Below are 17734 nucleotides of genomic sequence, written 5' to 3' on the forward strand. Positions count from 1 at the left end.
ACTATGAATTTTACCTTGCTGGGTGCTAAATATTTTGGTATTCCTATACATATTCTTATGCTTTGTCCTGGAAAGCAGTTAAGTTACTACAAAACAGTTTGATCCTTTGGGGTCCTCCTTTTATGAATTATTAGGAAGGTCTGAAGCCACTGCTCAGTGCAGGGTTGATTTTTCCCTGCTACTGAGACAAAATCCTGCTGAGTGCTCTACCCAGGGCCCAGTGAATTACAGGCATACCTGAGAGCTATTGCAGGCTTGGTTCCAAATCACTATAATAAAGTGAATAATGCAATAAAGCAAGTCACACACATATTTTGGTTTCCTAGTACATATAAAAGTTATGTTTACAACGTACCATAGTCTATTAAAGTCTATTTTTTTAGCAATAACACATCTAAAAAAATCAAATGTACATACCTTAATTTTAAAATACTTTATTACTAAAAAATGTGAACAGTCAACTGAGCCTTCAGTGGGTCATAACCATTTTGCTGGTGGAGGGTCTTGCCTCCATATTGATGCCTGCTGACTGATCAGGGTGTTGGCTGCTGAAGGTTGAGAGGCTGTGGCAATCCCTTTCCCTCCCCTTCCTTTCCTTTCCTTTCCTTCCTCTCTTTCTCTCTCTCCTTCTTTTCATTTTTTTGAAATAGAGTCTCGTTCTGTTACCCAGGTTGGAGTGCAGTGGCGCAATCATAGCTCACTGCAGCCTTGACTTATGGAGCAATCCTCCAGAAAGACTGCTTCCTTCTCAAGCAATCCTCCCGGCTTAGCCTCCCGAGTAGCTAGAACTACAGGTGCACCATCATGCCAACTAATTAAAACAAAAATCTGTTTTTGTAAAGATGGGATCATGTTATGTTGCCCAGGTTGATCTTGAACTCCTAGTCTCAAGTGATCCTCTTGCCTCAGTCTCCCAAAGTACTAGGATTACAGGCATGATCCACTGTGCCAGCAGCAATTTCTTAAAATAAGACAACAATGAAGTTTTGCCGCATCAGTTGACTCTTACTTTCACAAAAGACTTCTCTGTAATATGTCAGGCTATTTGATAACATTTTATTTATTTATTTATTTTTAGGAGGAGTCTTGGTCTGTTGCCCAGGCTGGAGACCAGGGGCGTGATTGCGGCTCACTGCAACCTCTGTCTCCTGGGTTCAAGCGATTCTCTTGCCTCAGTCTCCTGAGTAGCTGGGATTACAGGTGCGTACCACCACACCCAGCTAATTTTTGTATTTATAGTAGAGGGTTTCACCATGTTGGTCAGGCTGGTCTTGAACTTCTGACCTCAGGTGATCCGCCCACCTTGGCCTCCCAAAGTGCTAGGATTACAGGCGTGAGCCACCATGCCTGGCCTTGCTAGCATTTTACCCACAGTAGAACTTTTTTCAAAATTGGAGTCAATCCTCTCAAACCATGCCACTGCTTTATTAACTAAGTTTGCGGAATATTCTAAGTCCTTTGTTGACATTTCAACAATGTTCACAGCATCTTCACCAGGAGTAGAGTCCATCTCAAGAAACCACTTTCTTTACTCATCCAGAAGAAGCAACTCCCCATCCATTTCAAGTTTTAAACATGGGATTGCAGCAAGTCAGTCACATCTTCAGGCTCCACTTCTAATTCTAGTTGTCTTGCTATTTCTACCAAATCTGCAGTGACTCCCTTTACTGAAGTCTTGAACCCCTCAAAGTCATTCATGAGATCTGGAATCCACTTCTCACAAACTCCTGTTAATGTCAATATTGTGACATCCTCCTATGAATCATGAATGCTCTTAACGTCATCTAGATTGATGAATCTTTTTGAGAAGGCTTTCCTTTTTTTTTTTTTGCCCAGATCCATCAGAGGAGTCTATTGCCTAACAAAATGTATTTCTTAAGTAATAAGCCTTTAAAGTCGAAATGACTCCTTGATCCATGGGCTGCAGAATGGATGTTGCATTAGTAGGCATGAAACAACATTAATTCTCTTGTACACCTCCATTAGAGCTCTTTGGTGTCTAGCTGCACTGTCAATCAGCAGTAATATTTGAAAGGAATCTTTTTTTCTGAGCAGTAGGACTCAACAGTGGGCTTAAAATATTCAGTAAGTCATGCTGTAAACAGATGTGCTATCATCCAGGCTTTGGTGATCCATTTAAAGAGCACAGAGTAGATTTAGCATAATCCCTAAGGGCCCTAGGATTTCCAGAATGGTAAATGAGCAATGACTTCAACTTAAAAGTCACCAGCTGCAATGGCCCCTAACAAGAGAGTCAGGCTGTCCTTTGAAGCTAGGCACTGACTTCTCTCTATTTATGAAAGTCCTACAGGCTGGGCGCTGTGGCTCACACATGTAATCCCAGCACTTTGGGAGGCCGAGGTGGGAGGATCACTTGAGCCCAGGAGTTCAAGACCAGCCCTGGCAACATGGTGAGACTCCATTTCCACAAAAAATAGAAACGTTAGCTGGGCATGGTGGTGTACCCCTGTAGTCACAGCTAGTTGGGAGGCTGAGGTGGGAGGATGGCTTGAGTTTGGGAGGTCAAGGCTGCAGTGAGCCGTGATAACACCACTGCACTCCAGGCTGGGCAACACGGCGAGACTCTGTCTCAAAAATAAAAAAATAAAATAAAAAAGAAAGTCCTAGATGGCATCATCTTCTTATACAAGGCTGTTGTCCGCACTGAAAATCTGTTGTTTATTGTAGCCACCTTCATCAAGTATCTTAGGTAGATCTTCTGAATAACTTGTTGCAGCTTCTAAATCAGCACTTACTGCTTCATCTTGCACTTTTATGTTATAGAGACAGCTTCTTTCCTTTAACCTCATAAATCAAGCTCTGCTAGCTTTAAACTTTTCTTCTGCGGCTTCCTCAACATTCTCAGGCTTTACATTAAAGAGAATTAGGGCTTTGCTCTGGATTAGGCTTTGGTTTAAGGGAATGTTATGGTTGGTTTGATCTTTTAACCAGACCACTCAAACTTTCTCCATATCAGCAATATGGTTGTTTCACTTTCTTATAATTTGTGTTCACTGAAGTAGTGCTTTTAGTTTCCTTCAAGAACTTTTCCTTCGCATTCACAACTTAGCAGTTTGGTGCAAGAGGTCTAGCTTTCAGCCTGTCTTGGCTTTCGACATGCCTCCTTCACCAAGCTTAACCATTTCCAGCTTTTGATTTAAAATGAGATAATTGTGACTCTTCCTTTCCCTTGAACCTTTATTGGCCACCCGGCTATTTTTCTACTGTTAGTAGAGACGGGGTCTCGCTGTGTTGACCAGACTGGTCTTGAACTCCTGACCTCAGGTGATCCGCCCACCTTGGTCTCCCAAAGTGCTGGGGTTACAATAAAGGTTATTAATTGGCCTAATTTCAATATTGTTACGGTCAAGGAATAGGGAAGTCAGAGAAGAAAGCAAAAAATGAGGGAACAGCCAGTGAAGCGCCAGAACACACCCATTTATTAAGTTCATCATTTCATATGGGTGCTGTTTGTGGCGTCCCAAAACAATTCCGATGGTAACATCAAAGATCACTCATCATGGATTATCATAACAGATATAACAATAATAAAAAAGCTTGAAATATTATGAGAATTACCAAAATGTGACACAGAGACACAAAGTGAGCACATGCTGTTGGAAAAATGGAGCCAGCAGGCTTGCTGGATGCAGGCTGCCACAAACGATCAATTTGTTAAAAAAAAAAAATGCAATATCTACAAAGTGCAACAAACCAAGGCACAATAAATTAAGATAGGCCTGTATGTGTTTTTCCAGTCTAACTGGTGAAAACAGGCACTGTTCTCAGCCCTGAACACACACATCAGGCACTATCCTCGAATCCTTTCAGACAGGCTTCTCTTGACTTTGAGTAGTTACCACATACATGACAACATGGATCAATACTCTGCTGAGTACTGACTAGTGAAAGGGGAATCTTTGGATGGTTCTTTCCTCTTTAGTACTCTAACTGCTTTGGTTTCCCGAGACTCCCAGCTGCATCTCCTAACTCAGGGAGTGCACTGGGCTCCACCTGGGTACTCTCTTCTCTATGCTGTGTCTGCAAACTTTCTCAAAGTAATAAGCTAGTACCATCACGGGGCTCACCTTGATTGTTTCCATCACTCAGGGAATCAGGATTCCTCACTGCCTGATGCCTAGTTTCTTGAAGACCATTGTTTCATTATTTTGTTTGTGGTTGTGTTTTTGTTTTGGGGGGGGGGGTTTGTTGGTTTGGGAACCAGTTTTTGTTGTTTTGTGGTGGGTGACTTGTTTTTTCTTCCAGGAAGCTTTTTTTTTCTTTTTTGGCCAATCTTACTGACCACCTTCCTGGAAGCTTTTAAAGATATTCTTTCATCCAGGCTGGGTACAGGTGGCTCATGCCTGTAATCCCAGCACTTTCGGAAGCTGAGGCAGGCAGATCACCTGAGGTCAGGAGTTTGGGACCACCCTGGCCAACATGGTGAAACCCCATTTCTACTAAAAATACAAAATCAGCCAGGCATGGTGGTGCATGCCTGTAATCCTGGCTTCTTGGGAGGCTGTGGCAGAAGAATCATTTGAACCCGGGAGGCAGAGGTTGCAGTGAGCCAAGATTGTGCCATTGCACTCCGGCCTGGGCAACAAGAGTGAAACTCCATCTCAAAAAAAAAAAAAAAAAAAAGATTTTCTTTTATCCTTAGTGTCTGAAATGTCATGGACAGATTAAGGTTTTTTTTTTTCTCTTCCCATTCATACCTAAGTGATTTAATTTAAAAGCTTTTATTTCTCTTTATGATTGGAAATGTTTATTTTTTAAAAAGATTTCTTTCCTTATGGTATCCCTGCCTCCTCTTTCTAGAAATTCTACTCATTGGATATTAGAATTCTTAGATCGGTCTTTTAACATTTAAAGTTAACTTTTTTTTTTTCTTTTTTGAGATGGCGTCTCGCTCTGTCACCCAGGCTGGAGTGTAGTGGTGCGATCTCAGCTCACTGCAACCTCCACTTCCTGGGTTTGAGCAATTCTCCTGCCTCAGCCTCCCGGGTAGCTGGGACTACAGGCATGTGCCACCACACCCAGCTATTTTTCTGTCGTTAGTAGAGATGGGGTCTCGCCATGTTGACCAGACTGGTCTTGAACTCCTGACCTCAGCTGATCCACCCACCTTGGTCTCCCAAAGTGCTGGGGTTACAGGTGTGAGCCACCGAGCCCGGCCTAAAGTTAACTTTTAAAGTTAAAGTCTTTTAAGTTTTTTCTCATATTTTCTATAACTGTGATGTTTTTATTCTACCTTTCTAAAGACTTTCCTAACTTTACCTTCCACCCCTCTATTGATTTCATCAATTATGATTTTCTAGAGCTCGTATTTTCCACACATTCAGTTATTACAACATTCACTTGTCCTATGGTTGTGAAATCTTACATTTTTCTGGGCATCCAAAAAGGGTTTTATGTCTTTTCTTCTATACCTTAAATTATCTTTGGGTCTTAATGAACTGGTGTTTTTTTTTTTTTTTTTTTTTTTTGAGACGGAGTCTCGCGCTGTGTCACCCAGGCTGGAGTGCAGTGGCGCGATCTCGGCTCACTGCAAGCTCCGCCTCCCGGGTTCAGGCCATTCTCCTGCCTCAGCCTCCGAGTAGCTGGGACTACAGGCGCCCGCCACCACGCCCGGCTAGTTTTTTTTTGTATTTTTAGTAGAGACGGGGTTTCACCATGTTAGCCAGGATGGTCTCGATCTGCTGACCTCGTGATCCGCCCGCCTCGGCCTCCCAAAGTGCTGGGATTACAGGCTTGAGCCACCGCGCCCGGCCGAACTGGTGTTTTTAAAAAAAAAAACTTGATCTTTTTCTTTTGAGTTATTGCTGTTTAATCAAATGTCTGGTGATCTTTGGCTTCCTATTCATACTTTGAAATGAGGCAATGAAAAGGTTAACTGGAAGCTGTATGTTCCTGATAACTGATAAGCAGAGCTTCTATTACTGGGTCTCCATCCCCTTATATTCTACATGCCAAAATGTGAACAGCTTTACTCTCAGGAAGCAAAAACTACACTAGCCAATGAAATCTTTTTGTTTCGTCTTGCCTTTCAGTTTATTTATTTAATTTTTATTTATTTATTTTGAGACAGGGTCTCACTTTGTTGCTCAGGCTGGAGTGCAGTAGTTCAATCAGCCCACTGCAGCCTGGAGCTCCAAGGCTCAAGCTATCCTCTGGCCTCAGCCTCCCAAGTAGATGGAACTGTAGGCACATGCCACTGTGCCCAGCTAATTTTTTTTTTTTTTTTGAGATGGAGTCTCACACCGTCACCCAGGCTGGAGTGCAGTGGCACAATCTTGGCTCACTGCCTCCTGGGTTCAAGTAATTCTCCTGCCTCAGCCTCCTGAGTAGCTGGGGTAACAGGTGCCTGCTACCACGCCCAGCTAATTTTTGTATTTTTAGTAGAGATGGGGTTTCACCATATTGGCCAAGATGGTCTTCATCTCTTGACCTCATGATCCACCCACCTCCACCTCCTAAAGTGCTGGGATTACACGCATGAGCCACCGTGCCCAACTAATTTTTAAAAACTTTTTGTTGCCAGGCTGGTCTTGAACTCCTGCCCTCAAGTGATCCTCCCGCCTTGGCCTCCCAAAGTGCTAGGCTTGATTACAAGTGTGAGCCACTCACCAGGCCCTTTTCAGTTTTTTTACAGAACCTCCACCCAGATCTGTTCTTTGTTTTTCCTAGGGTGGAGGTGGCATCTGCAAATGTCTGGTTGCTTGTCACTTGAGGGGAGAGGAGAGTGGTAGAGAGAGGTACAGACTATTACATAACAACCTTCAATTTAATTCTTTCCTTTCAATATCACCAATTTCCATTCTCTACTCTCCACTTCATCATCATCTTCCCCATTGATTTAATCTACTTGGCCCCTTCCTCTGTATTCTGGAAAAGCTTTTCAAGTGTGTCAACTGATCAGATTTTTTAAGGGTATTAAATTTGATATCTATTTTTTAATGCAAGTTTTCATTCTACTAATAAATTCTGAGACTTCCTACAATCTTTTCTTATATGTCCTCCATCTCCCTTTTTAATTCTGACTGCTCACCTCATTGATGATCTCATTTTTTAAATAAATTTTGTTCCTAAAAAGTACCAAAAAGAGACATTTTCTCAATTATTTATTTTGTTCCTTGAAGAAAATCTTTTTTTAAAGCATGCTGATCTATCCCTGCATCTAATATGTTGTGGTCTCTTTCTTACATTTTGTTGACCCTTTTCCTAATTCTTATTCCAGCTTTCAATATGAAGATCTATTTGTCCATAAACAGATGAATGAATGCTCACTGGTTACTCATTATTTAGAAGTTTGCTATTAGGATCCTCCCCTTGTGGAGCTGGTTGATGTAAATTTACATTATCAGATCACAGTTCCAGCAGTGGGAGAGTAAGAAGAAGGAAGTTAGAGGCAGAAAATGCCTTAGCAGAGGAACTTCCCTGTACCGCTTCCCAGGAAGAAATAATTATCTGTATTGATGACTCAGTTTGGCCCAGCATAAATGCCAAGTAAAAGCTGTGTCTAGGCTTGGCTTTCTTTCTCATGCTGGCACCCATCACGTGAGGAACAAAACATATCTGGGCTAACGACTTTCTTCTGGGTATGGCCATATAATAAAACACAAGTTTTTAAAAATTAAGCTATAAGTATAGCTCTCCTTCTCTGAGCCTGCAAAGGAAGTAAGAGCCTTTCTGACTCAGGCAGTCATCAGGCCATCAGAGTGGAGTAGACAGGGTATTGGCAGAGCACATCTATAGGCCAAACTGCTCCACACCTCAAAGTACTGGGAAGGGCAGGGGAAAGAAGAAGACTGAGGTGGGGTAGAATGAGATGGAGACAAAAGGAAGTATCTGAAAATAAAAAGGAGCAGCTACAGAAAAGGGCAGGATGTGGAAAGAAGGACCTAGAGAAGACCTATAGTAACTCTTCCTTTATGATGTATACCATTTCCTCTTCATGGCCCATCCCATTTCCTAAAAACACCATCCTAATGTAAAGATCTACATTACTTTTCAAAGGCTTTTTTTTTTTTTGGAAGGAGATAACATTCTTTTTGAATGTGACTTCACAGTGTGACACACCTTAAGGTCAGAAAACCTCTCTCATTTGGGTTATACCAACTATGTGGCCTCCCAGTGCACTTCTTCCAATGTGATTCTAGCTGCAGCCCAGGGGCGAGGAGCACAGGCTCTGAAACCAGACCATCTGGATCTGGCCCCAGCTCTGCCTTTCTCTAGCTGTGTGAAATCGGGAAATTCATTTAATCAGTCTTAAATGGGGATGTAAAATAGGACCTACCTCAGAGGGTTACTATAAGAATGAAATCAGTCAATTCACATAAAGTGCTTAGAACAGTACCTGGCATATAGTAGGTACTCAGACCTAGTTCATATAATTAATTAAAAATAAATATTACCATTATTAATATTATAAAAATATTAAGTTTCTTCTCTAACCCCTATGGCCTGTCTCCCTTCAAGCCCCCACTCTTCTAAGTTAGAGAGCATTAATTCCCAGTAGGGACAGCTTCCACAGCCTTGTGGATGTTCTGCTACTTGTAGTCAATGTGAGAATACTGTGATTTTGGAAAAAGAAAAGTGGAGTCCAAGTGGTATGCTTCCCTTCAGCCCCACAGCCCATGCTGCTCCATTTCAGAGGATGTGATGTGGTTCTCCCAGGCAAGCCTCCAGTCATCTGCTAGGGATGCCAGTACTTCTCAGAGGGGTAGAAATTAGCTCTGTGCCTTACTTCTAAGGGACCCACTTACTCTCTCCCTAACAGGATGTCCCCACTTCTAGCATGACAATGCTCCCCTTCCCTGGTTTCCTGTACTGGGCAGGTCATTTCAGTGAGGATCCCATGGAGGCACATGGATACTCGTGGTAATGCTGCTAACCTATCAGGCCATTTTCCTTAATCTGTACTCTGGACCACCCCCTGTCCCAGACTCACTTAAGAAATATTTGCCGGTCATTTTCCAGATGCAAGGAATGCTGAAATAAAAGACACCGTTCTTACCACAAAAGCTAATCTTTCCATTCCTCGGGTACATTGCCCTTACCCAAATTCTGCACTGTCCCTTTCATTGCTCTTGAACAGTTCTCAATTTATATAACTTATATAAATTTCTGACATACAAACAACAACAAAGTTACGTTTTTGTACTTAAGAAGCCTCCAGTACAAAGACCAGGGTGGGTGGGCTGGTGTGCAAGTGTGACAAATGTGTAGTAACAGGATCATAAAATCTGTAGGAGAAGTCAATCTAGGGTGCTACAGGAGTAGACAGGAACAACAGTTAGCTCAGAATGGGGTAAGGGAGAGGAAGGACGGAGAAAACTCCAAGAAGGACACAGGACCTCAGTCTGGGACTAGCCTTTAGCAGTAACTATTTTCCATTTCAAGTCTTTTAACTTGCTCCATGCCCTTGGGAAGTAACTGCCAGCTTTTTGGTGTCATAATAATGCACACCCACAAGGGTTCTTCATAAAAACCGCCCAGTGGCAGACAAAAACTGGCATACTGCTTTTCATACATACCTCATATTTCATGGTAAAAAATCCATCTCCTCCAATGCCCTCAAGTGCAAAGGCCTGTACAATTGGCCATTTCTCCACCACAAACATATCAAATATCTGCAAGTGACCTAGAAGAATCAAATACAACAATACATATCAAATACCATCCTGAATACAACAGTCTAAACCTGATCTAACATGGTTAGACAGGTATCATTTTTCACATGGTCACCAGGGCCTCACCTAGCAAAATAAAATTCAAACAGATAAAAAGGTTAGAAATTGAAACTAGAAATACAAAATGAAAGCCAAGGAAAATTCAAACCATAAACAAGTTACATTCAGATTTCTCTACAGTATATTGTAACATTCCAGTTTCCTGAGTAATTAAGTAAAAAATAAGAGTAGTCTATTACATCTGACTTGCATCATTCAGTGGGAATAATTATTAACAGAACCAAACTTGGCTCCTTTCCCTTAAGAAACATAGCCAATCAACATCCTCAAGGGAAAACTACTAAATCAAAAATGTTCCTTTCTTGTAACAATAGCTTCAATGTGCAAGGTTTTTTCTTTTTGTTGTTGTTACAATATAAGCCCTGTTAAACTTGATCGTTTTTCTCCTGTATATTACACATCATTTAAAAACACGTCAGCGGGCCGGGCGCGGTGGCTCACGCCTGTAATCCCAGCACTTTGGGAGGCCGAGGCGGGTGGATCACAAGGTCAGGAGATCGAGACCACAGTGAAACCCCGTCTCTACTAAAAATACAAAAAATTAGCCGGGCGTGGTGGCGGGCGCCTGTAGTCCCAGCTACTCAGGAGGCTGAGGCAGGAGAATGGCGTGAACCCGGGAGGCGGAGCTTGCAGTGAGCCGAGATCGCGCCACTGCACTCCAGCCTGGGCGACAGCGCGAGACTCCGTCTCAAAAAACAAAAAAAAAAAAACAAAAAAAAACACGTCAGCATATCTTTTTAGAAGTTATCAAAACCCCTCTTTCTTATTACCAAGATGCCCCCACATCTATACTATACTCTTTGTACAGTAAGTGATACAGACATGTCAATTGTGCTAAATTCTGTATCAGTTCTTCTACCTGATTTTAGGCAGCCTGCTGTGTTGCTGCAGAAACTTCACAGTACTTAATACAAGCTTACATAGAAAAGTCCCCATACTTAATTCTGCTTGGTATCTTTGGTAAAAATAGATGAAGGGGTTTCTCAGCTGAATGCCTCCAATGAAAGGAAAAGCAGTGATGTTCAATTCACACACCATCTAAGCAAGGTTCTAGAAGGCTTGCTGTCAGATACTCACCTTGGGAGCTGTAAGGAATGCCAATTCTACTACAGTCTCGAACCATGTCCACAAAGCTGGCAATTTTAAATTCTTCTGCAGCTTCCTCATCTTCATACTAAAGAGAGATATCAAACGAAAAATAAGCTCTGAAGAGGTATCACACAAAGTCCCATATTTTCTCTGCATTTTATCAATCAGAGTTGTCCCAAATGACATTTACAGAGGACTGCACCCAAGGTGTTTCCAAAGCCAATCTTTTTCATTTGCTAGTCAGAAAGACTTATCATTCCCTTATTTCATATTATACCCGAAAATCAACTGAAAATGGATCAGGAAACCCAAATGCAAGAGATAACCCCCCCAAAAATCCACCAAAACCTCATATGGGAAGAAGTGTTCTTGACCAATATTAGGTCACAACTTTCATGAAATCCTAAATCTCAAATCCCAACTTGATTTCCAGTCAAACCCTTGAAAAGGGCCCAAAGGGAAAGAAAAACAGATACCAAGACATTCAAACACAAGAATGTCAGAAAGCTTAAAAAATTCTCCCACAGGGCCAGGCATGTGGCTTACGCCTGTAATCCCAGCACTTTGGGAGGCTGAAGTGGGCGGATCACCCAAGGTCAGGAGTTTGAGACTAGTCTGACCAATATAATGAAACCCCATCTCTACTAAAAATAAAAAAATTAGCCGGGCGCCTGTAGTCCCAGCTACTCGGGAGGCTGAGACAGGAGAATTGCTTGAATCTGGGAGGAGGAGGTTGCAGTGGGCCGAGATTGTGCCACTGCACTCTAGCCTGGTCAACAAAGCGAGACTCTGTACCCCACAAAAAAAAAAAAAAAAAAAAAAAAAAAAAAATTCTCCCAGGGCAGTCCCTAGGCACTAATCCCCTAAGAGAAGGGGTTCAGGATAGTGATGAAGAAGCAGGCAAGAAGTAAGTTCATAAACTTACTACTAGGTCCCAATTTGAATAGCCTCCTTTTGACTCCACAGGCATACAATTTATAAGGTAGCCTCAAAATGAAATATGAAATTCTCCACTTCAAACAGATAACCTTTTTTGTATAATCACACTCTGCAATTTGATTGCCGATCCTATTTCAGATCAACACTTTCCTTACAGAATATTCTTAGAGTGTCTCTGGGTGTCTGTCTTCTCTTTTCTTCTTACCTCATTTTCGGTCATGCAGTGGAAATGCAGATTTCTCCAATGTGCCACGTAAGGTAAGAGATAGCGAAAGTTTACAGGATTACAGTACAGATGGACGCTATCTGATTTAATCAATATAATTACATCTGTAAAAAAAACCAAAATCAAAACACAAGACTGTCAAAAGCATTTCCTTTAGATATTTTCTGCCCACATAATTAGTAAAACCACTGAAACTCCTTCAGAGACAATGTAACAAAACTCTAAACTGAAAATTATTTAATTAAACACTGTGCCTTATAAACCAAAAAGTATCTGAGACAAGTCTTAATCAATTTTGAAGTTTATTTTGCCAAGTTTAAATTAAGGACATGCCCGTGACATAGCCCCAAGAGGTCCTGAGAACATGCACCCAAAGTGGTTGGATAACAGCTTGATTTTAGACATTTTAGGGAAACAGAAGTTACCAGCAGACATCAGTCAACACATGTAAAGTGTACATTTGGTTTGGTCCAGAAAGTCGGGGTTGGGAGTGAAAGGGTCCTTTCATGTCACAGGTAGATTCAAAGATTTTTTGATTGGCAATTGGTTGAAACAGTTAAGTTTTATTATCTAAAGACCTGGAATCAGGGCTGGGCGCGGTGGCTCACGCCTGTAATCCTACCACTTTGGGAGGGTGAAGCAGGTGGATCACGAGGTCAGGAGTTTGAGACCAGCCTGACCAACATGGTGAAACCCCATCTCTACTAAAAAAAAAAAAAAATACAAAAATTAGCCGGGCATGGTGGCATGCACTTGTAATCCCAGCTACTAAGGAGGCTGAGGCAGGAGAGTCACTTGAACCTGGGAGGCGGAGGTTGCAGTGAGCCAAGATTGCTCCACTGCACTCCAGACTGGGCAACAGAGTGAGACTCTGTCTCAAAAAATAAAAATAAAAATAAAAATAAATACAGACCTGGAATCAACAGAAAGTCTGGGCTAAGATAAGGGATTGTGGAGACCAAGGTTATTATGCAGGTGAAGCCTCCAGGTAGCAGGCTTCAGCAACAATAGAAGGTAAATGTTTATCAGACTTAAAAAGGGACCAGACTCTTAGTTGATCTCCCCTGGATCAGGAAAAGACCTGGAAAGGGAAAGGATTCTCTACATAATGTAGATTTCCCCAACAAGAGATAGCTTTACAGCACCATTTTAAAATATGTCAAAGGAATATATTTTAGGATAAAATACTTACATTTCTTTCACTGTCTGTTATCTGTTACATGATGTATCTCACTGCTATACAATAGCAATTTGGTTAGTCTTAAGATCTTTTCTTTCTTTTTTTTTTTGACAGGGTTTCACTCCCAGGCTGGAGAGCAGTGGCATGATATAGGTTCACTGCAACCTCTGTCTCCCAGGCTCAAGCAATCCTCCTGCCTCAGCCCCACAAGAAGCTGGGGCTACAGGTGAGCACCACCAAGCCTGGCTAATTTTTGTATTTTTTTGTAGAGACAGGGTTTTGCCATGTTGCCCAGGCTGGTCTCTAACTGCCGAGCTCAAGTGATCCAGCCACCTTGGCCTCTTGAAGTGTTAGGATTACAGGCGTGAGCCACTGCACCTGGCCAAGATCTCTGTTTTAATGTTAATGTTGATCATTTATGCCTGAATTCCAAAAGGAAGAGAACACAATGAGGCACTGCCAACCTCCACTCCCTATCCTGGCTTGAACTCATTTTTCAAGTTTACTTTGGAATGCACTTGGCCAACAAGGGGGTCCATTCGATTAGTAGGAGGGCTTAGAATTTTATTTTTGGTTTACAGCTTCAAAGTGATTTTAGAACTTTCAAATGTTGACAGCAAGAATTTCCTAGTCCCCAAGCAATACTCCCACCACCATGGCCCTCTGGGTCTGGAAATGCAGTTGCAGAACAAGTCAAAGAACAGCCTCCATCTACTGAGGCATAGTGTTCACATAGTCACATCTATGGCACCAGACATGGCTGTGTACTTCACTGTAGAGGTCAATACCATATGGAAACCCCATAGCCTAATGCCACTGAGGCAGGGAAACAGCACCAAATATAGCCAGTGACTAGTTCTTCCTCAGACATCAGTGTCTAAAGCTCTTGGCTGTTGGCTCATCTGGCTCTAAGGCAATTGCAGGCCCAGCAATACTGCTTGTCCCTTTAGGAAGAGTTATTGTGTGCGGTGGTGAGTTTTGTACGCAGGAAAGACTGGGAGGAAGGAAGTAGAGGCCAGTGGAAAGAGCTTCTATAAATAGATCAGCAGCTTACAGATTTAAGGAATAGTCATCAGTGCTCGTGGGTCAAGTAAATAAAGCAATCCCAAGAATGCAAGTAAACCTAGGTAAACGGAAGAGCCATGGGATGGGGTAGAATATTAAAGCAGTTTGACCACTGAGGACAAAGGCAGTCATACTTCCAGTAGAAAACCAGAGGCCCCATTCTATGGCGCCTCAGAAACCAGAGCCATTAGGCCTCCTAGCAAGATGAAACTAGACGTTGTCAGAGGTGAGAAAGGCACATGCACAGGGGCAGAGAACACCTGACACAGCAGGTGTAGGACAATGCCAACAGGGTAACAGACCACACCTGATGAAAACATCTTATAAGCCCAATAAATACTGACCACATCTGACCATACAGCTGAGTGGCCTCCTGAAATAAAACTCCATGGGTCTGGCCTTTTAAGCCACTCTAAGCCCCATGCCTGGTAAGGCCTAGGGTGTTCCAGGGACCACAGGATGTAGCAGCCTCATCACTATTGACTCTTTAGGTAAGCACCAGAGTCAAAGGGAAGCAAAGGGGGGGATGGAGGCCCCTCTCCTCTCTCAGCATATTGGTCTTTCTCACACACTCCCTTCAAGAGCCCTTCCCTGAGTCATTTGTAGACCACCTGCAGAGGAATGAGAGTTGGATATCACTGGCGACTGAGGGCTTTTGGTGTGTATTATACTCTACAGTAAAATATAACATGCCTCAAAGAATTAGAATCCAATAAGAGACATAACACAGTAGTTACTAAACCTAAGTAAGCATTCCCCAAATCTCTTAGAACTCTGGTGTTATCACCATGAACCAAAGTTTAACAGAGTTTACAGTCAGGTAAAAGAGGAAAGCATATGAGAATGGGATGAATACGTAAACTATTTAAAAGTTGCTTTTAGGCTGGGGCGGTGGCTCATGACTATCATCCCAACACTCTGTGAGGCCGAGGCAAGCGGATCACCTGAGGTCAGGAGTTCAAGATCAGCGTGGCCAACATGGTGAAATCCCGTTCCTACTAAAAATACAAAAATTAGCCAGGCATGGTGGCGGGTGCCTGTAATCCCAGCTACTCAGGAGGCTGAGGCAGGAGACTCAACTAGGAGGCAGAGAGCCAGGATCACGCCACTGCATTCCAGCCTGGGTGATAGAGCAAGACTCTGTCTCAAAATAAATAAATAAATAAAAGTTGCTTTTAGAAATAAATTCATGTTGGCCTTTCCCCCTCTCATATGAGATCAAAATGTAGAAATCTGGTGATCTCTGCTTTCCAGCTACTTGTATAAACAAATTTATTAATTTGTAGGAAAATCCTAATTTCCTAAGCACCCACTGTGCCAGGCAAAAAGATAAAAACAGGCTAGGCATAGTGGCTCACAGCTATAAACTCAGCACTTTGTGGGAGGCTGAGGCGGGATCACCTGAGGTCAGGAGTTGGAGACCAGCCTGGCCAACATGGTGAAACCCTGTCTCTACTAAAAATTCAAAAATTAGCTGAGCGTGGTGGTGCATGCCTATAATCCCAGCTACTTGGGAGGCTGAGGCAGAGGAATCTCTTGAACCCAGGAGGTGGAGGTGGCAGTGAGCCAAGATCACACCACTGCACTCCAGCCTGGGCAACAGAGCAAGACTCTGTTTCAAAAAGAAAAGAAGATAAAAACAAAAATAAGCAAAAAAGCACATCTTTGAGAATTTAAACTATTTCCTTAATTTCAGTACTGTAATGTCCTTAGCAATCTCGGCTGTGGTGAAATGTGTGGCTGGTACGAGCTGCCAAGATTACTCTTTTCTAAACCAGCAGATGTTGTATAACGTAAGGAAAAAAATATTTTGTAATCAAAATCGGAAACCAAATTTGAATTGAAAAAAATTTAATGGAAGGAGTAATTTCAGTCTACTCTTTTTGCACTTCCTAATAAAAAGGAAACCTTTAATCAGTCTACAAGAATAAACACTACTAAGGACTTAACCACAGAAGAATTTTCATATACACTAGACCAGGATTTCTCAACCCGGGCACTACTGACAGTTTAGATCAGTGAATTCCTTGTTTTGCGTGACTGTTCTGTGCATTGTAGATGTTTAGCATCATCTCTGGCCTCTATCTACTAGATGCCAGTGGCATCCCCTACCCAGTTTTGACAACCAAAAATGTCTTCAGACATTGCCAAATGTCCCCTGCAGGACAAAACTGCCTCCAGTTGAAAACGACTGCACTAGACACATAGCAATATTCTTTCACATCAGATGTTTGTTTTCATGCCTCCCCCAGCTGCCTCACAGAGATGTCTCTTGTCCATTTTTATTTTGTCTATCCCAATGTCTCCTGACCCATCTGGCATACAAGACATGATTCTAAATATGTGATATCAGAGATGGATCCAGGGCAATAGCCCCCAGCAGCATCAACACAGGCAGAGTGTCTCAGTGCTAAGGAAAGGGGAATATAAGCAGAAATCCAGCATTGTAGTCACAGGCATCTTCATGAATTAAAGTCACAGAGAAAATAATTCCCAAAGACAGCAGGACAAAGAGCCTTTGTTCCTCGGATAATAAGCCACAAGAAGTCTTCCTTGTAGGAGCTGCCTGCGGGCCCATCCTTACCTCATGATTGAAGGTGCTTTCACAGGACAACACCATATAATCTGAACCGTTAGCATGTAGAGGCAATGGGCAATAAAGAGGAAAACCAGTACTTTGCCAAAAAGAGATAAAGCCAAACACTGATGTTTGTTTCTCTAAAGCTGAATTAGTAAATATATTCTGAAAACTACTTGTTGCTACTAAATGTATCAACAAAGAAAAAACGCTGTGCTTTTTCATTCTTTAAAAAGCAAACATTTACTGGGACTTTGGACTATTTTAAATTTTTTTCTGTAAGTAGACCATAAAACAAGGATCCAAATAAATAAACCTCTTACTCTTCTATCACAGAGTTTACCAATATATACTTACCATCTAGCACTTCTTCAGAAAATCCCGTTTTCTCAAAATCACTGGTATTCTGATTGTACAAACCAAATAGAAGATAATTTGCCAGCTCTCTGCAGCCTTCATTGTACCTGCTATCGATTCCTGCAAGGCAAAGGAGGCTCTGATCAGCTGTACTGTACTATGGGGAGCAAAGAGGCCAATAATTTGCCCCTCCTCAGCAAAACCCTGATGATTAAGCGGAAGGACGCAGCTCAGACCAGTTTTGTGCCAGAAACCAAGCTAAGCAATTCTGTGAAAGAAACAGGTCTCAGCATCAAGTACCCTTACTTGAATTCCAACATCTTGTAATTGAGATAATCAAACAGCACAGATTATTGAGGCTGTTAATTTCTGAAAATGATTCATCTTGGAATACTTTCAGTTGGCTTAAGAATAGGGGTCAGAAAAATCTTCACCTTTCGAAAAAATCTTTACCAAAACATGTGGGATCAAACAAAGGCAGATTAAGGTGGCTTGAAAAGAATCCAATAATGTGAAGAAGAGGAAAGTGAGTGGAACCACAAACA

The 17734-nt window shown here is 42.1% G+C and overlaps 1 protein-coding gene across 2 annotated transcripts in view; it reads right to left on the reverse strand.

Moving 5' to 3' along the window:
- C10H20orf194 (chromosome 10 C20orf194 homolog) overlaps window positions 1-17734 on the reverse strand; it is a 167710-nt gene that overhangs the window by 125370 nt on the left and 24606 nt on the right. For both annotated transcript variants that reach the window (XM_025398588.1, XM_025398587.1), the window contains exons 3-6: window positions 17190-17309; window positions 11989-12113; window positions 10833-10929; window positions 9540-9646 (exon numbers count right to left, since the gene is read on the reverse strand). In XM_025398588.1, the coding sequence (XP_025254373.1) occupies window positions 9540-9646; window positions 10833-10929; window positions 11989-12113; window positions 17190-17309 (449 nt within the window). The remainder of the gene's footprint in view (window positions 1-9539; window positions 9647-10832; window positions 10930-11988; window positions 12114-17189; window positions 17310-17734) is intronic.

This window comes from Theropithecus gelada, chromosome 10 (genome assembly GCF_003255815.1).
Source record: "Theropithecus gelada isolate Dixy chromosome 10, Tgel_1.0, whole genome shotgun sequence".
Lineage (NCBI taxonomy): Eukaryota > Metazoa > Chordata > Mammalia > Primates > Cercopithecidae > Theropithecus > Theropithecus gelada.